At 41.6% G+C, this 24,335-nt stretch overlaps 4 protein-coding genes across 6 annotated transcripts; 1 reads left to right on the plus strand and 3 right to left on the minus strand.

The window, feature by feature from the left end:
* Positions 1 to 175: 175 nt before the first annotated feature.
* LOC124115477 lies at positions 176 to 7,951 on the minus strand. Its single transcript, XM_046476486.2, has 3 exons — positions 7,799 to 7,951; positions 2,706 to 2,806; positions 176 to 1,531 (listed from the first exon to the last, which is right to left on the minus strand). Exons 1-3 carry the CDS (start codon positions 7,825 to 7,827, stop codon positions 744 to 746), a joined length of 918 nt encoding a protein of 305 aa, XP_046332442.1. The 5' UTR covers positions 7,828 to 7,951; the 3' UTR covers positions 176 to 743.
* Positions 7,952 to 11,331: 3,380 nt separating this feature from the next.
* On the minus strand, positions 11,332 to 15,366 carry LOC124115476. The gene is made up of 2 exons (XM_046476485.2): positions 15,229 to 15,366; positions 11,332 to 12,591 (listed from the first exon to the last, which is right to left on the minus strand). Exons 1-2 carry the CDS (start codon positions 15,237 to 15,239, stop codon positions 11,481 to 11,483), a joined length of 1,122 nt encoding a protein of 373 aa, XP_046332441.2. The 5' UTR covers positions 15,240 to 15,366; the 3' UTR covers positions 11,332 to 11,480.
* Positions 15,367 to 15,373: 7 nt separating this feature from the next.
* Positions 15,374 to 20,522, plus strand: LOC124115475. 3 transcript variants are annotated; one of them, XM_048394078.1, is made up of 4 exons: positions 15,374 to 15,473; positions 17,580 to 17,669; positions 18,210 to 18,310; positions 19,498 to 20,522. In XM_048394078.1, exons 2-4 carry the CDS (start codon positions 17,650 to 17,652, stop codon positions 20,262 to 20,264), a joined length of 888 nt encoding a protein of 295 aa, XP_048250035.1. In that variant the 5' UTR covers positions 15,374 to 15,473; positions 17,580 to 17,649; the 3' UTR covers positions 20,265 to 20,522. The 3 variants fall into 3 exon arrangements, with proteins under 3 accessions (XP_048250035.1, XP_046332439.2, XP_046332440.1); XM_046476484.2 differs by lacking the exon at positions 15,374 to 15,473 and adding an exon at positions 16,346 to 16,415; XM_046476483.2 differs by lacking the exons at positions 15,374 to 15,473; positions 17,580 to 17,669 and adding an exon at positions 16,321 to 16,415.
* A 916-nt stretch (positions 20,523 to 21,438) lies between these two features.
* Positions 21,439 to 22,492, minus strand: LOC125378832. Its single transcript, XM_048394795.1, has 2 exons — positions 22,441 to 22,492; positions 21,439 to 21,718 (listed from the first exon to the last, which is right to left on the minus strand). The coding sequence occupies exons 1-2, from the start codon at positions 22,470 to 22,472 to the stop codon at positions 21,439 to 21,441; spliced, it is 312 nt and encodes a 103-aa protein (XP_048250752.1). The 5' UTR covers positions 22,473 to 22,492.
* Positions 22,493 to 24,335: the final 1,843 nt, after the last annotated feature.

The following is a 24,335-nucleotide window of genomic DNA, read 5'->3' on the forward strand; positions in this document are numbered from 1 at the left end:
GCTTGGCTAGTGTCCTCCAAAGTTGCCCAAACTTGTAAATTGCTCCGCCTACGTCACAGTTAGACATTGATTTTCAGCACACTAGAATATTGTTTTGATAATGAAAGCAATTATTCCAGTACTTGGTCCAGATTCCCGATGATAAATTCTGACTCCATCACTTTTTTCCGTTGGCTTTATCCTGCCGAGAGACCTACCCATTATATGATAAAAAGAAATAACCGCTTATCATTAGGACGTTCGCTTTGTGTTAACTGTGGTTTTCTGTAGCACTCATTCCATGTTGAACTTGGTTGGAAAACAGGCACTTTCTCTGTAGAATATAAAGGTCATCTGCTTAATATATTCAGGTATTGCTCATTTCAAGCAAGAGATAGATATAAACCAAGGTTTCCCACCACTTTTTCAAGGGCGTCGACCCATGTGTAACACATCAAGTTGTCACGGCGTTGCCCGGACGTATTCCAAAGCAGCACATCCCATTGGCACAGCGTTGCAAAGTCGTCGCACCAAAGTGACATCCCTTTCTAACAGTGGTGCAAGGACGTCCATCCAAATTGACTCATTACATTTTACATGGCTGCCACACTTTTCGCACTTTATGGAATCATCGCGGGGATGCCGATTCAAGGAATAGCACTACGCCACACTAAACTTGCAAAACGAAATGTGTGATCTGAAGGAAACTTATTGAAATCACAAATTTCTGCTTAAAGTAAGGTCCGGTACTTTGAAGTTTGAAGTTAGAGTTTGCTGGTTTGTGGAAATATCTCCTCATACCGATAGAAATGTATACGAGCCTGGTAGATGCTTCTTCCAGACTTGAGGATATTAAAACATATCATCTCAGATTCCGTTTCATCGTCCCAGAATTCCACGGCCAAGATGTCGGTCACCTCACTCTCACCCCTGTGTAGGAAGGAGGCCGATTTGAGGAGGAGTGACTCGGTGTTTAAATTACACTGTATCTTATTCCTTATCAAATGATCGTCCAGAGCATCAATACAGTACTGTAAATACAGGACGGTGTTCACGTGTTGGTTCATGTCGATATCCCGACTTGTGACTGTTAACATGTAGGGAAGGGAGTTAACTCCCCTGCACGTCTTGGTAGGAGATGTCTCCAGCTGCTTGAAGATAACCCCAGCATCCTTGTTGTAAAATGGACCGAATTTTTCACGAAACCAATCTGGCAACGGACTCGTTTTTCTATTGGACTTTGAAACTACAACGACGTTATTCCTCAGACTTGCTGTCACTTGTGGGAATCCGGGTACCCTCAAGATTGATTCCAAAACAAAGGACGATGTTCCGAAAGAAACAAGTCTTGTTTGAACCTCAGCTGGATATTTTGGGAGCCTTGGGTTGTACATGTTAGACGAAACATTCAGTTGTCCACTGACAATGAAAACTAGTTTGTCAGTGTATAATTTATCAAGGGCCATGAACGATGGAGGATTGCTTGTTTCAAGAAACAGAAACTTTCTGCCTTGAAGTAGGACGCGAAACACTCCCGTGGGGGTCACTAAGCCTGCAAGTAAAATCACAATTCATTGGAGACATAAATTCATTTTGGTTGGAACTAGTGAGTGAGTGAGTATGGTTTTACGCCACTTTTAGCAATATTCCAGCAATATCACGGCGGGGGACACCAGAAATGGCCTTCACACATTGCACCCATGTCGGGAATCGAACCCGGGTCTTCGGCGTGACGAGCGAACGCTTCAACCACTAGGCTACCCGACCGCCCAAGGTTGGAACTAACCACTGGCAGTTATTTGTTGAATAACATCAAAATGTATGCATAAAATTAGTGTCATTGATACAAGTGTTTAAGCATTTTCATCATGTATTGCTTGACAAGGTTCTTAATCGAAAAATCGCGGTAATAGTTCGTTAAAGAAGTTGTTATCCATAAATCGTGTCTACTTTTTCATTCGTCAACTTCTGAATTAAAGCGACTAAAACCTTTCCATATTCATAAGAACTCTCTGCTAAAACAGAGTCGATCGTACGATTCCAACAATCTCATGAACTCGTGTTTAAAGTGATGATACCTGGTTGTGATGATACCAGATGTTCGCGAAAAGGTAAGCATATCCTGCCCCACCCAAATGCCAAACAAACAATTCAAATTCATGCAATTTCAACTTGCACACGTTACAAAGATCCCGTCAGGAGACCGGGTTAGAATAAGTCCATGGCAACCAATGCTGGTCGTGAGAGCCGACTAAATGGATCGGATGGACCAGCCTGGTGTCCTGGTTGTGGCGCATCATCGTACTCCAGAGACGTTGCTTCTGATATCATGACTGGATTTTCTGGTATGGAGTACGATGTTAAGGGTCTGTCCATTTGATTTGGTTTGGTTTGTTGTTTAACGCCGCACTCAGCAATATTCCAGCATTATGACGGCGGTCTGTAAATAATCAAGTCTGTACCAGACAATCCAGTGATTAATATCATGAGCATCGATCCACGCAATTGGGATCGATGACATGCATCAACCAAGTCAGCGAGCCTGACCACCCTCCTGTCCATTTGATATTTTGTATTGAGACCATATTTTTTTCAGCTACGGCTGCAAAACCAGATATTTGTTTAATTAAGACTATGAGCCCAAACATTATTTTTTGGAACAACACATGGCAACGATGTATCTTCATCCTCATTGAATATCGCCCCTAAACAAGAAACAATCTTACTTGTTCGCAGATTGAGTCCACTTGATAGTCCTTGTGGTAATGTCACTGAACCTGTTGTCTCAGTCTTGGCTGCCTTCGTCACCAGCATCTGTGTCATATTCCTGTTGAAAACGTGAAAACCCAGACTTTCATGAAACGAAAAAGATGGACACGTCATTTATCTAACACTTGCAATACACCCCCAATACATACCGCGTCACTTAAAATAATTTTCTTGCCCTATGAAAATATTTTTGAAATTCCCGCGTCACATGAAACAGATACTGTTATTCATAAAATGGACACAAACGGCATTGACATTGTATTAAAGAGCCGAGTTCAATGTGTCCCCAGTTGTCTTTATTCGTATTCTTTGTGGGGAAAAATTAGAAAGTATTCCTCCCTCACCACTTTTGCCTGCCATTTATATTGTTTATGCAGCCCGAGTTACAACGATGTCACGATCAGAAGGCCAAACACTTTACCCAAACACCGTTAATTACCAAAAAAAATAATATTATGAGCACCGATTTTAGCATTCTTTATAGATGCGCATTATAGCAGCAGTACAAAAACTGTGGCATTGGTCACCGTCGTGTCATTCCGGTTAATTGCCGAAAAAAGGGCACCCATTCTTAATAACAAACCCTTTCTGTTTCGGGACAACCTCGCCCCATTCCATAACCGCAAAAAAAGACTCGTCTGTGAGTGGAAGGGGGCACGGGTGCCCAGTCGTCTAAGGCGCCACGATTCGCTGTGCAGAGTTGTGTCCCTTGGGCACGCCAGAAACCTATGATTGTGGGTTCGAATCACTGTTCGCCCCTATTATGTTTCTAGGTTTGTCAGCACCATACCCGTGCTCGTGGGTTTCACCGAAGTGGAAAACGTCTGAGACCTGCATCACTCCGGGCTTTCCTCCCACATTAAGCTGACACGCCGTGATATAACAGGAATACTGTTAAAAGCGGCGTAAAACCCAACTCACTCACTCACTGTGAGTGGAGGCAACGGGGCAATTTGTCCCAATGGAAACAGTAAACATGCAGACCTCCGTTTGAACACGTTCGGGGACTCACATTTTTTGCGCGGTAACTGTTGATCTGTGTTTAATTATTGTTAGTCTTTTATATACCAAGATACTCAATTTGAAGTTTTTTTAAGAAATATATTCAAAAGATACTTGAATACAACAACTGTTTGAGTCAGGCGATAAACCCGTCCCAACGTTATGTATGAGGCACGTAATTTAATAGGGCTTGCCACTGGAACTTGCGGAAATTACCGAAGTTATCCATGAAGTGTACGAGATTAGCCGAAGTTACAGTTGCCTAATGTCGATGGTTTAAATGTATACACACGCGACAACTGTGTGCGAGGCAGTGACCTCAGGCTGAAATAGGAACAATCAGTGGTTTGCCATATTATAAATCTGAGACTACGTGACACCAGTCATGGACAGCACTCTCTGCCTTAAATTTAAAGTATTCTCGATCAAGGCTGGTTTGTGGCTGGTTTTGACGCGTCGCCCATTACAATCTCATTAAAATCAGATCTTAGTTCTCGCTACCGCTAAATAAAGATCTGAGGACATTCCATTACGGGTCACGTCAGAACGACCTTGCGCGGACTTTGACCGACCAATGGAATGACCAATCAGAAGGCAGCTTTCTCGTGCTTTACGGCACTAATTTCAAATTGGCGACTACGTTTCGAAACATATTTTGACAAATTCTCGATTACAAATTTGAAACCTGAACAAAAGAACATTCTGGAATGGCTAACAGATGGTCTAGATTGTATGGATTCAGTCGTTAAACCCGTAACTAACGTTCGGAGTATACCGTATTAATGTTTTCGAGGTTGTATGATTAGAAATCCCATTCCGACTGTCACTTTCATGATCTGGTAAGTGACGCTCTGATTGGTCGGATGAAAGGTCGTTCTGACGTGACCCCTAATGGGATGTCTTCAGATCTTTGTTTAGCGGGTAGCGAGAACTAAGGTCTGATTTTAATGAGATTGCGCGCATTAGTACTGAGATTCCCAGCTAACTTTCGCATCAGTGGCGTGTTGATCACAGCTGACGACAGAAAGGAAGCAAAGGTACATGTAAGTTGATCATCCACGCGACAATATTTGTAGTTTCTGAATTAGCCACATTCGGCAGTAATTGCTCCTATGCATCAAGGACACACACGATTAAGAAGTCCTGGTACTCTTTGTACAGGCATTGCTTACTCACTCACTCACTCACTCACTCACTCACTCACAACGTAATGAACCCGTGAAGATCCGGGGTAGAATAGGTCTTCAGCATGAAGTCTGAACTCTGAAGTCCAGCTCGGCCACTTCATCTGTAATCAGCACATGGACTTCGTGCCCACGTCCAAAACCAATTTTGGACTTACTCTGCCAATGATTGCTACAGCTGATTCAAAAAGTGTTCTGCTCAAAGCTCCTCTGCAGATTGTTGAAGACCTAAAGGCTGCCAGCAACCAGCATTTGGATTATTCATTTAATCCGGACGCCACAATGGACCAACTTATGCCTCTGATTGGTATCAATTTCAAATATGGCCGTAAACGGGGTGTCATCTCCACCGATATTACATGCAGGTTGTAATTCTGAACTCTGAAGTTTGCATGATACTCTTAAGATTTGTTACCATAAAGTTCCAACTTTTGCATTGTCATATTGTTTGCTTAATACTCTTTATATACTGGAATAATATTTCTACTATTCCAATTTCTTTCGTTTGTTCTCACTGGGATGACCATATGAAAAGTTTGTTAAATCTATCTGCCCTTTTTACATGGCCGACTTGTTTAAATTATCCCTGTCGTACTTTATTGGTGCTTGACACACATTGTTACTCAAAGTTGATTGTTACATTTTGGTGCGTCGCTTACATATAATTGTTTCTTATTGGGTGGGTCACCGTCACCACCTAACTTGCGATAGAGGATAGCATACAAGACATGTCTTATTGTATGTACAGCCTTAATTATACGTTAGAGAAGAAACCTACATCAACCGAATATATGGTTTGAACCTGTCACCAAACATTCTCCTGTTAGACTTTGAAAAAGCTACGCACAAAGCCATCGAAACTGTGTTCCCAAACTCACAAGTGCGATGGTGCTTCTTTCATTTTACCCAGTGATGTGACGGCATGTTCACATACTAGGTCTCGTGGGAAATACAAAGACTTTCATCGATTAGTGCAGCTGCACTGCCTTTGGTTCCATCTCAAGGGGAAGGGGATGTCTGGACGAGCTGGATTGCAGATAGTCCTCCTGGGGATTCAGTTGGCAAGTTGAGGAACGGTGTCACAGAGTCGTGGACCGAGGGACCAAACTCGTAGAATCAGGACGTATGGAACCACCACACCAACGGGGAACGTCGGACCAATAATAACCTCGAGGGCTGGCATCACAGACTGACAGCTTTTCCGGAAAGTGCAACGTCTTCGAACATGTGTCTGTTATCAAGAGAGGGCAGTCGCAGTTGAAGCCAGGATGGATCAGGTGTTTGGTCACCGTCGTCATCCACCGAGGAAGAAGAACTTCAGGAACGATCGCAGATCTGAAAACTCAGTTCCGACAGCAAAACCTAACAAATCTGGACCTCCTCGACTCGCAAAGTGCACATGGACTCTCATAAACTGTATAATGAGGGTAAACTTTATAATACAGTACGAAACAGTTTAATTTATTTATACATTTGTTACATGAATTTCATTTAGTGCTTGTCACTGAAGGGGTTTATTGAAAAAATAATGCACCTCTTTATAACATCATTTCCTCTTCCAATATCCCGCCACTTACGTCATAATTCTACTTCCTATGATGTCATCAAACTTTCTTTCACGTCATGACCATCGTCCGTTAATTCTGCCAAAACTTTCCATTTGTACAGAAATTCTCTACTTTTGTAACATTAATTCTATTAAACGGTGGCAATACATGTATCTGTCTTGTGTCTTTACACAGCACTGAACTGTCGAAACTGTTGAAAATATTTGAGTGCATAAACCCATGACCAGCACCGACTGTCGAATAACCAAACTACCTCTATTTTAGATTTTTGACACCTCGGGTCATTCATTGCGAAAGCCCAATAGGACCATATTGGTATTTTGTTTTTTCTCTTTTAAAAGTCATAATTACGAAAATAAAGTCGTAATAACGAGAAAAAAGTCGAGAAAAACAAAATACCAAAATGGTCATTATGGGCTTTCATAGTTCATGACAGGTGGCATGCCGCTTGGAGCGTCAATCAGCAATCCTTGACGGACACCGTCACAAAACACGGACAGGTCAAGCTGTACGTGGCTCTGAATTATTTAATAGTACTTTTATTGTGTGACCCCAGTGCGCCAACTGTGCTAGACGATAAGGTTTTACTTTAACGATTCAACTTTTAACTTTATATTTCTTTATGCTTATAAATTATGTAAATCTGTGTGTACATTTTGTAAACGTATATACGCAAAAGTACGCTGGGGTACCTGCACCAGAGTGGTCATGGCTAAAAATGAACTACAAACTACTAATGGTAAAATAATTTGCAAAACAAAACATTGGAGTGAATTTTGCATTCAAACAGATCGAGGTGCAAACAAGCCGTTTTCTGCATCTTTTTCCCATCTGACAACGTGTCCTTTGCTGTGGACTGCAAGCGTGGATGTTTACATCACGTGACGGTCATGTGCTAGCGAAGTCGACGTGTCAAATGAAAGTCCTAAGCTGGGCCCCGTCTCTAATATCACAATATACAAGTTGACGACGCACATAGGTCCCGGCTTTCAATGTCCACGCGTCACCTCAGAATGCTGCGAGTGGTGACGAATGAAAAAGGGCTCTTGAATTCATCATTCGTGATCCACTCGCCCCTTTCCGTAACCAGCAAGAAGATTGGCTTGTCCCGGAATAACACGAGTTGGTCACGAATGTTGAATTCATAGGTTTCTGCGCGTTCTTCAAAGGAAACCAGTTGTATGTGACGTCACATAAACAACCTGACGCATTACAAAATATTTGTTGCAAGGAAACTGATCTGTTAACGTACATTCTATTGAGTAAATGCTTATCACAAGACATTGGGTGTATTACCTTTCCCCAACTGTTGTTCTGCTCGCCATGATTAGGCCTGGACGCTGCACTGTATCTCGCTGGGGTTAATGAAACAGGTCCAAAGTTTGCTGTCTGCCGATGACCTAGAAACAAGCCAGAGGGTTGTTGTTGCGTGACTCAGCGAATTTAATCTCGCATCATTGCTACGTGAGTTAGGTTTCATACCGCCCCTAACAGGACTCAGGACAGTGATGCTGCTCTTGCTGTACATATGGCTTTATCAAGTTAGATATTTTAATTTGTCTGTCTTGTCATTCCATATACATTAAAGGAAATTTATGTTATTGATAAATTCCTAAGGTGAGGTGAGGTGAAATTGGGTTTAACGTCGCGTCCAAGATTATTGCACTTATATAGCGACGTGCATGCACGTGTATGTGTGTGTGTGTGGCTGCTTGTACTAGTCCGGACTGATGCCGATTTATAGTGCTAGCTCACTGAGATACCATGCCGCAGTTTAACATGAATACCCCACTAAGACACAGTATACTGACCCCGAGCCGACCAGTCCTTGTTTTAGCCCCTTAATGCCGAGTGCCAGACAGGGTAACAACAAGTACAATTTTTTAACGTCTTTTGGTATGACGCGGCCCGGGATCGAACCCCGGACCTTCCGCTCTCCGGGCGGACGCTCTACCACTAGACCACGGAGGCGGACGAAGTTCCTAAGGTGGTGGATAAAACAATAAAATATAGACGCATAACAAAGTCCGACTCCACACAGCTTAATACCAAATTCATACATACACACTCGTGACGGGTCAAGAACTAGCTCTGCTTTGTTGTAAATTTGTGACTGATTCTTTTGCAAGGAGTGATAGCAAAATACAAATAGTATTTTACAGGTATAAATTTATGTCCAAAGAAATTATATTAAACGTTTGTGCGAACAGTATCATACAACTATACATACGAAAACCAAAAAGGGTGGTGTTATCCATACTGATTTGGATTTAGGTGAGTTTGTTTGTTTGTTTGTTGTTTAACGCCGCACTCAGCAATATTCCAGCTATATGACGGTTGTCTGTAAATAATCGAGTCTGGACCAGACAATCCAGTGATTGACAACATGAGCATCGATCCACGCAATTGGGATCGATGACATGCATCAACCAAGTCAGCGAGCCTGACCACCCGATCCTGTTAGTCGCCTCTTACGACAAGCATAGTCGCCTTTTATGGCAAGCATGGGTTGCTGAAGACCTATTCTACCCGTGATCTTCACGGGCCGATTTCGGTAAGTAGTTATAATGGATGTACTAGAGTATGAAACACGCACACACGCACACACGCACACACGCACATACAATGTCGAAGTACATGGAATGTTAATTTCGTATGAATTCTCTAGTAACGGGACACGCTTGTGTTATTTGATACATTTGTGAGCCACAATTGTTTTTCGTATTTTCATATTGTTTCATAAACAAGATTTCTCCATTTGGATTTTTGGAGGAAAAATACCACATTGAACATTGATTGTCTTTCATTTGACAGTGTTTAACGGGACAAGCTTGTGTTATTTGATACGTTTGTGAGCCATAATTGTTTTTCGTATTTTCATATTGAAAGAAAGAGAGATTTCTTTTCAATTGTTGTTCTTCCGTTTGTCATCGAGCCTGCGGCCATGTTTGATGGATTGAATGAAGTGTGGTAATATAATGAGTAAAACGTATTATCGCGGAGAATATGCGACTCATTAGTTACGATTCTACGTCTGTGATTCACCATGTGGGCGATATAGTGCCTTCCACGACAGCCCGCGGGCGTATACCTGATGTTAAACAACAAGCAGGCCATAGCTTTATACATAATGAACATGGACACTTTCAACAGTTTTTTATTGAATAACAGAACAGTGATGTTTATACAATATATCATCTGCCATTGTGACATCTTCATACATCAAGGTACAAAATAAAAAAAGTTCAACACTGTGAAAGTACATTATATTGCAATTTATATGTTTTTGGTTTATTACTTAACGTCGCACTCGGCTTTTTTACGGCGGCCTTAGACTAACATTTAGTCTCTGAATTGAACATATCGTACATAAAAAAACAGTTGTTCAGTTATCTTAATAAAAATATAATAAAAAGGAGCCCAGTGACTCTCTTCATTTCCTGATACTGCAGTGATCTAGACTTGCCAAACATTATAGACTTGCATGGGCTATTTTTGATATATATTTGTATCAGGGTCTGTAGGACAGACTACGGCGGCCTGTAAATAGTCGAGTCTGAAACAGACATTCTTGTGATTGACATGAGCATAGATCCGATGACACATCAACCATGTCAGTGAGCCTGACCACCCGATCCCGTTAGTCGCTTCTTACGACAAGCATGGGTTGACGTAGACCAAATCACACCCGGATGTTCACGGTTTTGCAATTTATAGCATCTCAAATCATAGGTATGCGTACACGAAGGACAAAAAAACTGGCATTGTGTTCTTAAAACATAATGAAGACATGTTCAACGCAATGAATATTGCAGAATGTATTTGCCTTGCATCCTTCATACATATAAACTACGGTAAACCAAATAAAAACTTTATTCTTCTGATTCTATTCCGAACATGACACGGTGGGCAAGTTTATAATGTTATATCTAATCGCATCACACAATATAAATTCTAATATGTCTATTTTAGACCCCTCTTGTTCACGTTACTTGCCTTTACAAAGAATTATAATTTTTCCAAGACACTTTTAGCCAGCTGGCCAGCTGGGATTTTATCAAAATATTCTACTTAGGCTTCTGATTACACGTGTGTGTGTGTGTGTATGTGAGGGGGGAGGGAGGGGGGGGGGGGGGGGGGGGGGGGGGGGGTGGAGGATATTGTCAGCCACAAACATTACATTGTTGCAAGGGAAGATTTGTTGAAAAAGAATAAATATATCGGCTCAAAGTTTTTATCCAAAAATATATCTGGTTTCGCGGCTGTTGTTGAATAAAATATCCAGCCTCCATACAAAATCACAGCACTACCTCTCCCCCTTCCCGGTCCCTTAATAGCAGATTAAGTTGAATGGTTGTTTTTGTGGCCCAACATATTGATATTACATATTGAATATATTATTACATATAAGGCATCATGAACATTAGATATGAAACATGACAGTAACATCTTGTCTCTCAGAAATGAAGAACAATGACAGACAAAACAGTTAATATCTCAATAAAATATATTAATAAGGAGCCCAGAGACTCTCTTCATTTTCAGAAACTGCAGTAACACAGATTTGACAACTGTTATAGACTTGCATGGGCTGTATTGGATACATTTGAAAAAAAATTGAAATACAAATGAAACATGAGTATTGGAGTGAGTGAGTTGGGTTTAACGCCGTATTTCAGTTATATCACGGCATGTCAGCTTAAAGTGGGAGGAAAGTCTGAAGTGATACAGGTCTCAGACGTTTACCACTTCGGTGAAATCCTCGAGCACGGGTATGGTGCTGACAAACCTAGAAACATTATCGGGGCGAACGGGGATTCGAACCCACAATCATAGGTCTCTTGTGTGCCCAAGGGACGCAACTCTGCATAGCGAATCGCGGCGCCTTTAGACGACTGGCCACCCGTGCCCCCTCATAAGTACTGGAAGTTTGTCTGCGACACAACCAAAGTTCAGTGATCATGTACCAGAGCCCACACTACAACACCCAGTAGTAAACGCTGACAGCCATGAGGATAGCAAACACAGACAGCGTGACCATTCTCCTCCTCAAAAAAGCTTCATCATTTCCAAAATCAATAACTTGCGGATGAACTGTTTTCAGAAAGTCCAGTCGGAATTTGGGAGCTTCCATGACCTTGCTGTCATCCATTGATTCTGAATAGGGAAGGACTCCGGCCAGTTGTTTGGCTTCTTTCGTTCTGGCCGATGGGGGGTGTTCTGTTAGAGGGTTTGGATCTTCGGGGGCATAAGGGGGAAGTTTTTCCGCTAACAGTCCTATCCCATTGCTCGGCCAATGGGTTGTCATGCGCAGTTCCTCATATGCCATTTGCTTGGTTTGCAGGGATTCCTTGTCAGCCCATTTGGCGGGAGTCATGCAGACGAATACTACATAGCGCCACCTACCGGGGTTCATCCTTCCTTTGATAACACGAGAATTGGCATGGACGAGACGAGAGTCCCACAAAATCATCCCGCCTTTCGGAACAGTCACTCTGGTTCTCCTGAGCCCTCGCTCCTCGGTGAAAAATTCGATATCCTCATCTCGAAGGTTCTTAAAGCGCCATGTTGGATTGTCCTTCCTTTTCATAATACCGTAGTCGCTTTCCTCGTAGTACCGATCATGATATTCGTGAGTACCTTCAATCGCCTCGAACGCCCAGTCATCCTCATCGACCGTCTCGAGATACACAGCACCTTGATAGGCGTGTAGCCCCTCCCTCTCCGGCCCTTGATCTATGTGCAGCCAGTGCCGCCCCGGGGACTGGAAATCCTCCTCTCCATCCTCTGGGGGACGCCCAATAGCTATGGCATCCATGCTGCTCAGAAGTTTCTCCGTACCCCACACCTCCTCAAAGACCTTCTTGGCTTTAAGCCTCACGGCCCAGGTCGGTTCCATGTGTCCAACTTTGTACCTCTGAATTAGGGATTTGATCGAGTGGGGCCAAGTGCCCTTGAATGTTTCCAGCCAATCAGAGTACATTCCTCGATATCTTTCTGCATCTTCATTGGTTAATACGTTCTCAACAACAGTATAACCCTTGACCCTCAGGTCCTCCCTGTGTTTATCGGTGAACATCTCCAGTGGTCTGGAAGAAACAAGGACATAACTGCAGTAATAAATGTGTCAAAGAACCAAGATAATCGTAGATTTGAACGATTTGAAAAAATAATATAATATAAAATAATATAGATCTTATCCATATTCTGGCATCTTCAAGTCTCTAAAAAGTGGCATGCAAAAGTTATGTTTAATTTGACATTTCGATGCTTGCCGTAAAAGGCGACTACGCGTGTCGAAAGAGGGCGACTAACGGGATCGGGTGGTATGGGTCGCTGACTTGGTTAATGCATGTTATCGTATCGTGATGCGTGGACCGATGCTCATGATGTCAATCACTGGACTGTCTGGTCCAGATTCTATTATTTACAGACCGCCGTCAAAGAGCTGGAATACAGCTGAATGCGGCGTTAAGGGGGTACTGATCTAAAGCAATTCCCCGGGACTGGTTGTTGCCTTTGTTATTGTTTTTTCCCATGAATACCCGGATGATACAGTAGAAATCTAGACTAGTTCGCGACCTGTGCTACGCAATTCGCAAGCGCATTTGTCACTTTTATTGATAGTATAACGGTGTGTGGTCACATTGATCAATAAAATGAAATACAGTTTTGGAAATAATAATAAAATGTAGGTATCTTTGTGGGTAGCATCGGTTATGGTGACGAAGTTTTGATAAGTCACTTTCTTGGTAATTGTGCGATTTTCGTTTACACTATTTTGACTTGCAACACAAAGTAAATATTTCTCCTGGGTATTGCTTATTTTATCGTGTTTATATTTTTACTGTCAAAATGTGCACAATTTTCACTTAGGAAATTTATCAAACGCCTAAATATTCAGTTTTTTTACAAATTGACTTAAAAATATGTCTATCCGTATTATTATAAAACGAATTCCAAAGATTTTTATGTTTATTATCATCACCAAGAGACTGTAAATATTACGATGAAAAGTACATTTCTATATTGTTTGGCTCCTAATCCAACCTACATAATAATCTATTGTGATGTTTTAGGACCTTTTGATCGTCTTAATCAATTTTAGTCATTCTGTTAAAGAAATGAACAGATTTTTCAGTCAAAATGACTGAAATATTTACACATTTTTATAAATTGCCTGAGAGAATCACATTTTACAAATTGACTAATATATACACGCTTACAAAAAAAAAGACTTGTGAAAACAACGTCTGTCGCGCATCGAAGAATTTCCCAACCAAGACGTAGAGGTACAAGAATGAATCTGTCCAATGCTACAGCAAATGAAGGAAAACAAGACAAATATCATAATTATAACCTGCCAAATTTATGTGTATAATTTTAGGCAGCTTCCTTGTTCGAGGAATGTATCCGTGAATATCCACACAAAGGAACAATATCCCACACGTCTGCAGCTGTACAAAGAAATTTATTCGATCTCACGTGTCTCTGTAACAATCAAATATTTTAAAATATATATATCGTTTCGGGATATTCTAACCCGTGTTCGTTTCTCAACTGATCACTTAGATTGTTTCAGGTGTTTCACATAGGTGTCAAGTTTCAAAAGTCGGCTGAGAAAGCCCACGTGAGAACTATTTTCATAACGTTCACGGTTCCTAAAAAAATCCATTGAGTTAGATAACAATGAGCAATCAATCAACGTATTATCGGTTAACCCTTTGAATAAAGTACAAATGTATGTTGTTTTTACATCGGCACTTCACGCCATGACATGAGTGTATGCCTTTGTTTTAGTAAACCTAGACATGTAAACACTCACTTTTGACATATCCACCGTGCAAGATAACAGTGATTAATCAATCAACATATTTTTTATTAATCCTTTGATGACTAGGAACGATCCGTTGATTCACAAAAAAGTATATCAACTGATCATTCATCTCTTGCTGGGCTGCCACGTGCATATTACATAACACACATTTCACCTCACTTCAAACCTGTATTTAGATTGAATAATTACCCCAGACACCATAAATGCCAAATGGGAACCTTTGTCAGGTAATCTGAGTGGTGCTACCACTAAATATACCTGTAATAAATTCATTCACTGAGCATCAAGTGAATGACGACAAATACACAATCGAGGGTTATACCAGAAAACGTGGATGACAACAAGGGAGTAGTAATCGTATTATCGACGCAATCCGAAATCCGAAAATGCTTTTACTGCATGGATGCTTTTTTTATGATTAAACTATAACCATCTGGGGTATTTCCAAAAAACGACATCCGATGAGCTCCGCCGTTTGTTTAGGCTGAAGAAATTAATTAATTTTTCGAAATCTTTATAGATCACGGTTAACCAAACAGTGATCCAAAATGCGTAAAACAAATATTGCCTCTTGTCACGCTCAGTTGCGTTGCGTATCATCCGGGTACTCACGGGGAAAAAACAAAAACAAGGCAACAACCAGTCCCGGGGAATTGCATTAGATCAGTGCCCCTAACAACAAACAAACAAACAAACTCTCTCTCTCTCTCTCTCTCTCTCTCTCTCTCTCTCTCTCTCTCTCTCTCTCTCTCTCTCTCTCTCTCTCTCTCTGCGGGTAAAGCTCCTATCGAAGGACTTACTTCTCGTAACAGTGTTCAACATAAGACATACACTTGTGCGGGACATATTCACACATCGATTGCTGATAATAATAAATGTGATATCTCACCTGTTACCCATGCAGCGGTGTCTCGACAGAAGACAGTTATGGCACTGTCCCAACAACGTAATCGTTTTGTTGAATGCGTACAGCACTGCTGTGGCGGATATTCTCGACTACAGCCAAGTGTAACCTGGTATATATAGCAAGGACCGGGGAGTGTCGTCATTATACCTTGTAACCAACAGATAGCTGCCAAGCGGTAGAGAGTGACGTGGTCCAACGCTCACCGTACACACTCCATCGTCGCTCCCGTCAGTGTAACCCACGTGTTTATTACCTTTCACCTGAATACCAATCGATAATTTCATACCCTATGTCAGGGTTTATGTCTGTTTTAATATATATATGATGATAGGTGTTGGGTAGGTATTGGGGTGGAGTATGAGTTTATTGGGGGGTGGGGTGGGGGGTAGGATATTCGTGACGGTGGGGTGATGGTAGGAGTGAAAGTTGCGGGTAGTGATAGGGTACAGACTGAAGCCTAGGATGTGGGTAAGCGTAGTGTGAGAGTCGGGGTGTGGCTGGGGTCGTATTGGGGGAGGGTTGTGGGTGGTTGGATGCATTTTGGGCTGGCGTTAGTTTTTAGTAAGGAACTGTTTGATCGATTTTTCAACAACAAAAATGTAAAAGTGAAATAATTATATTTATAATGACGTATTACATGCATGTTCATTCCCATTCTAGTTACAACTGTCTCAATTCAGACTGTGTCGATAAGAAATGTTAGTGAGAAATTAATGTCTTTATTTTTATTTTTCAAAATTTATATCTCAACATTTTTTGGCGTTTTAATGTACGTATGCCTTACACTCACGTACATGTTAATAAACTATTTTGAGATAACTAGGACCACTATATATAAACATTCGTCAGTATAGATTGCGTCACCTTGCAACACGTCATTCTAATGTTGGTGTGAACAGTGACAAGTTCAGACTTGTTGATATATATTTACACTTAAAGATACATTATTTTGCTCATTTATCACACTGATTTGTAAAACATAATTACATATACTTGACATATTTCCTCATTGGTATTCTTTTAAAGCAAAAAGTAGACCAGGAATCCATTTTTTAAATTATCAGAGGGTTGTCATTTTGCGAAAAAGAAATGAGAGTGCTCTCCCTTTCGTGCACTTTGCACCCTGTCCAACTTGTTCATAATCACGTTGACGCTCTGTGTGTGCACAGGTAGGTCAGTGTGTAGGATTATGCACGGATTTTTACGTTTTACGTGATTCAAATACATTATCCTCTGTTGTATTCTTTCATAATATCACTTATTTCATAACTTCTTCGAACGAGGACCAATGACGAGTATGCTACCGCATGTTTTTCTCAGTTTTGTACATGCCAGATATATCAGAAGAAGCGTTCGTAAAATATCGCTGTTCCAGTCCGTATAATCATCGATTAGACATCCTTATCGTGACAGTAATTGTGGAACAGTATTACAGTTATATCACGGCATGTCAGCTTAAAGTGGTAGGAAAGCCCGAAGTGATGCAGGTCTCAGACTTTTACCACGGTGAAGCGCGGGTATGTTGGTGCTGACAAACCTAGAAACATTATCGGGAACCGGGATTCGAACCCACAATCATAGGTTTCTGGCGTGCCCAAGGGACGCAACTCTGCCACCCTTGCCCCCTATTGTAGAAAAAACTAGCATAGAAAATGATATGTCAGTTCAAGTGTAGTATCCTTGATTATCTTGAATGTATGATCTACTCGGGAATATATATAATCCTGGTATTAGATCTATACATGTATATTCCCTCATCCAACAACACATTATTTTTTCTAGACTTTACCTCAAACTATTTTGGCGGAACCTCCGGTCAAACTGGACAATCACCGTTTTTTATATATTAAATTCATGTTGAGACATTTGTTTGACATATGATAACAAATATAACTATTAACTAGCATACATCTGTAACAACTGATAATGCCACTCAAGATTGCAGGAAGGCCCAGGTTATTGTTGAAACAGCACGTTGAAAAGGGTAAAAGGGTACGTGTCATACAATTGGGTTTTGTAACTGTACATACATATTTGTACGCAAGGAACACAAAATGTAGGTAGGTATTTCTTCTTTTAGATTTGTATAATTCACAGGCATTCGCAGTTGCCCCCCCCCCCCCCCCCCCCCCCCCCCCCACCGGATTTTCTATAGAAAACAGTTTTATTTGAATCATGGAAATACAAGTTGGGGACAAGTGATACTTGTACAATGTTTGCCCCCCCGTCGTAAAAAGTTAACCACGGCCTTGAGAAAAGTAAGTTCCTACGGTAGATGATAACCAGATGACGAGAAAGGACAGTCATAGAAATGTTCATGTTTCTATCCACAGGAGACTACTGATGTAGATGGTTCTCAAGGTCGGTAGATGCTGCTGACGTGTGACTGCATGAATAAACAAGATGGCTTCAGGTTTCAGATTGTAAGACGACATCACATGTGTGATTAAATTTTAAAATTAATAAAAAGCATATTTGGAAACGTTTGTGATTCAACAAAGACTGAAATTTTTCATGCGGTTTAATTGAAGGGATACGGGCATTGTCAGGTTATAAATTAGTTGCAAGTTATTTCCTGACATCTGATTGGCTAACCAAGCAATTAGTTTTTTCCCTTTGTGTTGCCCAAAACCTAAAAATATTAGGCTGTGCCCACGAGTGGACTACTGTTTCCTGATTGGCTGGTAGTAAAGTGGGTGGAGCTTGTGCTGCATTATAGGATTTTACTGATTCCACATCTTTATGTTCAGTTTTCTGTTTAATGATTAAATAAGCATTGTTGACTTATTTATTCATATGGATTGCCACTTGTTTTGTAAGAACTGTGGCATGTACATGGAACTCTCATCTTAAAGGGAACATTGATTATATAATGAATGGGCTGCTGATTTATTCATGGCATGTACACCACCTGAAATGTATTGAAAAATAATAATGTATGTAAACAATCTTTTGTGTTGCAGAATAGGACAACAGTTGGGTTACACCAGAAAATTCCTGTCACCGTCTTCTGTTCGAGTTCAAATCCCCGGAGGGTTTCCATACGAAGCCTTTGATGGGGCTGGTAATTATCTAGTTATCTTGTATAATATGGGTATCGGCTCGGGGACTTTGTTGGTGGGACCTTGCTTCTGTTTCCTACTTATGTGAATATTTACTTCACATTTCTCCAGTCTAGTTGCAGATTGCAGAGTCGCAAATTGTATTCCCACCAGTATTTGTTAAGCAATGTTAACATTTTAAGTATTCGTTTTTAAAATCTTGTTTGTGTTAAATAAAGCCACTTTTGACTAGTCAGAAATATTATTTCAATTTTGCTTTGCAATTTTCATTGTTATTTATGCCTTTTTAATGTCTAGATGTCTAGTGCCATGGTTTTATGCTCATTGGTGTATTTCTACTTTCCATGTTAACCTGTACTTGTGTCTGTATTCATGTCGCCGATTAGCCTTTCTTAAATGTAAACAAAAATTTCAAATCGGGTAATAAAGCCTTATCTTATCTTATCTTATCTTATCTTATCTTTCTAGACTGCATTTTGGATACATGTTGTGACAACTCCTATACATTTTCCAATATTCGTTTACTATATCCCACATCACTAGAAGGGTGGACGGGCGAATGAGTTGAACAAGAGAATAGGAGCTATTTTCTTTTAAATAAATTTTTGACAAATAGGAAAGTGCGTTCATTATAAGCGTTATAAAGATCCGCATTACATCCATTTAAACATGTCACAAACAATATAGGTTGGTTGGTTGGTATGTTTGTTAACGCCGCACTCAACGATACTCCAGCTATATGACGGCGGTCTGTAAATAATCGAGTCTGGACAAGGCAATCCAGTGATTGATATCATGAGCATCGATCCTCGCAATGTGGGATCTATGACATGCATCAACCAAGTCAGCGAGCCTGACCACCCGATCCCATTAGGCGCCTTTTACAACAAGCATAGCAGCCTTTTACGGCAAGCATGTGTTGCTGAATACTTATTCTACCCCGGATCTTCACGGGTCCCAACAATATAGGAACAAGAGAAATAATTAACATGGTAAATTTGTCTGGGCCAACTTTATTATTTACAGGACGCTGTCATATAGCCCGAATTGTGGTGACCGTGGCTTTAACAACACTTCACTGTACTCGAAGAGAATTTATCGCAAAGTCTCGCTTTTTGCTTGTTTTAGTAAAAGGGCCACAATGTCCCTTCGGGGATTAAATACTATTGTGCAACATGGTATGTTTCAGCTCGAATACGCCCATGGTCCGTCCTGCATCTGATCGACTCCGCACGAGTGTACTTCTGTATCCCAACCATCGATGACACAGACAGATCGTTTATTGATTTCCACCTGTTGTGTCAAAACAACCTTCCTTTCATAGTGTCACTGAAACTTGAAATAGCCCCAGCGTTATATGACGTATCAATTCCGAAAGCACCTATCATCGTAGACACGTATTTGTCCAACATCGGCAATTCATCATTGGTCCTCGCACACAACGTCATGCATCCAGACATTGCACAACCACTCGCAAAATGCTGGATCCAGAACGTCTTCGTTTCCAAGACATCCCGACAACCCGAAAATATCCCTCAGGAATATAAAGAAACATATGGCCAGTTGTGTGAGGATGGGAAACCGTTAATAATAAAGCCCCTTTCAAAACCAGCCAACAGGGATTTAATTTCATCCGTTGATATGAGAGTTTATGGAAGCGATACTGACCCGAATCTGCATACGAACTACATAAACTATCTTCGGTACTGTCTGAATGGTCTTGCGGCTATAGCGCACAGAGAGCTTTCTGCAAATAAACCACCACATGACCTTAATCATTACGTTAAGTCAGCGTCCATGCTCTATCAAAAGGAGAGTTTGGTCGGGGATGAACTGGTAGTTGATGTGTGGAAAGATGGAGGAAACAGTGATGCTCTCAATTTTGAAATTTTGAAACAGGATTCGAGGTTGTTTCAATCTAAAATTGAATTGCACACTGATGATATATGTAAGTAGGCTAGGTTTGACCTGTATGAATGGTGTGTTATTTCACAGGATGGACACAGCCACTGTAACTGCAACTCCTTGTTATTGGAATTATTATCACTAAAAATGCCAGGGTTGTTTTCGGGTGTATCACCAAAAATTAAATCTGGAAATGTTAAAGAACAGTATATTTTAATGATTTTTGTACAAGAGCTGTCGTATCAGAATGAATTTAAAAAGAAAATGATATGATGATATTAAGGAAAGTAATAAAGAAAGTGACTCTTCTACATCTTCTTTGTTTAATCTGCATCTGTTTTAGTGATTGCTGAGTGTTTTGCCCTTTCATCATTTTACGTGTTATGATTCAATGATAACAATGATAGTTCATATGCCGGGTCCATCAAGACCCGTTTTAAGACCCGTGAAGATCCGTTTATAATAGGTCTTCAGCAACCAATGCTTGTCGTAAGAGGCGACTGACGGGATCGGGTGGTCAGGCTCCCTGGCTCCCTGGTTCCCAATTGTGTGGATCGGTGCTCATGATATCAATCACTGGATTGTCTGGTCCAGACTCGATTATTTACAGACCGCCGTCATATAGCTGGAAAATTGCAGAGTGCGGCGTTAAACAACAAAAAACAACAACAAACCATTAGTTTTTAGGTGGGTAACAAGAAAAACAAATATAGCAGGCTCGATGTTATGAAATCTCATTATAAATTTTATCAGTTACGTATAATAATATGTGTACCTGGAGGGGCACGTTGAGATCTGATCGGTTTTCACTGCCATGTACGTGCGTTGCGTGGTATTTCTCATGGGACTGATTCTTGTGGAGATCTTGTATTCTGATGACATAGCCAGGCAGAAACCGGGGAGTTGTTTTCGACAATAAAGTCACACTCTTTTACTTGCTTCACGGACGTTTTACGGAAAATACCCATCGGTAGGTGAAAAAAGTAATTCAGAATTTCTGTTAGTTTTCTTATCCACTACAAGTAGGGTGGAACAGAGACCATATAATACGGTCTCTGGCTGGAACACACAAAAAATCTTCAATGTGGGAAAAGAGCCTACAACACAGCTGTTGCTATACCCGGAATCCCGTGTGCTTCAATATGAAGTGTTGTCGCTAAATGGACTTGTAAAACCACGGAAGGGTGCTGACAAACCAAGAACCATAAGCATGGCGAACCGGGATTCAACCCCACCCACGATTGTATGTGGTTCCTGAGACTCTTATTAGGACTAATACTTTACAGACCAATCGCTGCGCTTTCGGTTTGTGGTTTGTGGTGTGGTGCTGGTTCTGCAAGGCATGGATGAGACGCGGCAGTTTCAGCGCCCATGACTTAACCCTGTCCTTGAAGGGGCCGGACTGCACGGACATGGTGGTGTTCAGCAGTAGATAGTGTTCCCCTGGCTCCGTGAACGCAGGCCAAGTCTGGTTCAGGCCAAACCGTACAGCGTTGTTGGGGTCACTGAAATGTAGAAATAGGCCTCAACAGTTGCAGGTCACTTGAAGTACAGGGATTCATAGATGAACTGATCTGTGTTTTTGTAAATATGTCACAAGATGCAGGTGAGCTACATAACCTTGCATTATGTCATCGGGGTAGTGTTGTACAGATGTGTACTTTCTGTATTTTACATATTTTGTCTCATATATTGTCGGTTTACGCCTGATTGTCACGTGTTCCGGTGGTATGTTTACCATGTTTACAAAATTATTCACCCGTTCCTAGCAAGGAGACACATGTGGTCAGGTTGTCAAGGACGCAACAATTGCCCACACGAATGCATCAACAGTTGAGCTTTGTGGCATGTTTAAGGTACTTCAATCATAAAGGGAGACTTCTTGGGTCATGTGTTACTTTGTCTGCCACAATACTGTGTATTCCGGAGAGTTCAGCCTTTTCTTTTAGTGTATTTACAAGTCACCCATTCATGCAAAGCAGGGAGACATGTCTTGACGTGTAGCCAACTTTACCTTGACAGTGAGAAACATTACTCTTAATATCAGTCCCCGTTTGTCTGGCTCTGACTAGACGATGTAGAGGCTGGAATACTGAGTGTTGGGGTAAACAACAAACAAACAAGATCATGCTCTCTCTGTTCCTACAAAACTGACACCTCCATTCCATATCCGCAAGTTCACAACTAGAAAAGGAACCATCCTTGTATAGGCTTTTGGAAAACCTACCCATATCTTGTGAAATCTGTCAGCAGTCCCATCAATGTATGTGAGAGCTCCTTTTCGGATTTGTCTGGTCCGGTTAGTCCACTCGGGAGCACTTTAGAAACCGCAGCCAAGATGGCTTTAATAAGTGTAATACGTGTCTTCGGCATGATCTATCCCTTTGCCATGACCGGGAATAAAGGATGGTATGTGGTCAAACACATGGTATGTGGTCTTCTTTCCTGTCTTCAAGTGTCTGGTCAGCTTTGCATGAGCCCTCGCAAAGAGCGTCACGGGGACGACCATCCCAGCATCACCAAGAGTGTTCATTACTGCCTGGAGATCAACGGTAGGACTGTGAGGCGGGAGATACACCTTAGCCACGGCCTGTGTCATGTCGGGAGACGATGCACCGAAATAAAGCTCCAGAATCTCTGGGATGAAGGTGTTAATGTAGAATCCCTTGTTCTGAACCGATGAGGATAAGGACGTGTTGAACTCTTTATCAGCCGCTTGTGCCATAACATTAAGGATTCCCCCTTCATTGCTTACAACCGACACCATGCAGTCAAGATTTTGAAGTCCTACCTGTTCCAGGTAACTTGGAGAATTAATTAAAACCAGTGGATCGTCTTTGCCAAACTCCCCATCAACTGTAGGTACAAACTATTATTCCCCTAAAGCAGTGACCGGTTCATTTCCCATTGGTCACGATGCTGCAATCAACGCCTTGGCAGGGATAGTCCTCAGACAGGTGGTCATTGATGCGGTATCGTTCTGGGAGGAACAGTTTACCTTATGGGCCAGTTCTATTGCATATTTCAGAGAGTTCCGTGTATAAGCCCCGAGACAGACCCGCTCTGCATGATTGTCCTCCGGAACAAACCCTTGGACCCTGGATACAAGGCCTGGAATGCCACGCTGGCGGACCCTGCTGATTCTCCCATGATGGTAATGCTGTTGATAACCCCGCCAAAAGATGCAATGTTTTTCTTGACCCATTCCAGAGCAAGATGTTGGTCCCAGAGACCATAGTTTCCCCTTGACACGTCATCGTTTGTGCTGAGGAACCCGAGCGGCCCCAGACGATATTGGATGGTTACTACTATAACCTGTTCAGCCCCAACGATCAATAAAGGGTCAAAGGTGAAAGCATCCCCGGAAATAAATCCCCCTCCATGTATCCAAACAATTACAGGATTGTTTTTGGTTTCCGTAAGTGATGCTGGAGTGAATACATTCAACGTTAAGCAATCCTCGTCCCCAGTAACACCATCATTACCATAGAACTGGAGAGTCTGAAGGCACGATGGACCATATGAGTTGGCTTTGAAGGTGTGGTTAAATCCTGGATGGGGCTGTGGTTGGTTGAACCGCCTAGCCCCTGTAGGCGGAACTACGTAGGGGATTCCCAGGAATGCATGGTAAGGTGTTCAGTCTTCTGTGACGTTCGTGGTCCCCTCAACTGCGTCCCATGGGGCGTCGACGACAGGTTGGGCGTTTAGGTGTTGGAAGGTGAACAGCAAGGCGAACACCCCAATGACTGACACTGTATTGTTTCAAAGAACGAACGCACTCTTGAAGCTCGGGTTATTTTATGTGCCAGTCATGCATTCGCTATGTTGGGAAAAAACAGTTGTTTTTCAAGATGCCCTTATTCATAACCTCTCCCTTATCTGCACAACTGAATGTGCCACTACAATGTGCCATGTACATTTGCACACATGATAGTGACTTGGGATGTAAGCCCCTTTGAACTGAATTACAGTTATGGTGTACACACATGTCATGGCAGTCACAAACAACGTTTGTTTCTCGTCATCTACCGATCCAAAGAACATTTTGCATGCTTTAATTCGTTTCCGGTTCCGCATTAATATTCCCTTTCAAAGTTTTCCCTTCCAAAGTTGCACTTTTGA

Source organism: Haliotis rufescens, unplaced genomic scaffold (assembly GCF_023055435.1).
Source record: "Haliotis rufescens isolate VD_foot unplaced genomic scaffold, xgHalRufe1.0.p SCAF_13, whole genome shotgun sequence".
Taxonomy (NCBI): domain Eukaryota; kingdom Metazoa; phylum Mollusca; class Gastropoda; order Lepetellida; family Haliotidae; genus Haliotis; species Haliotis rufescens.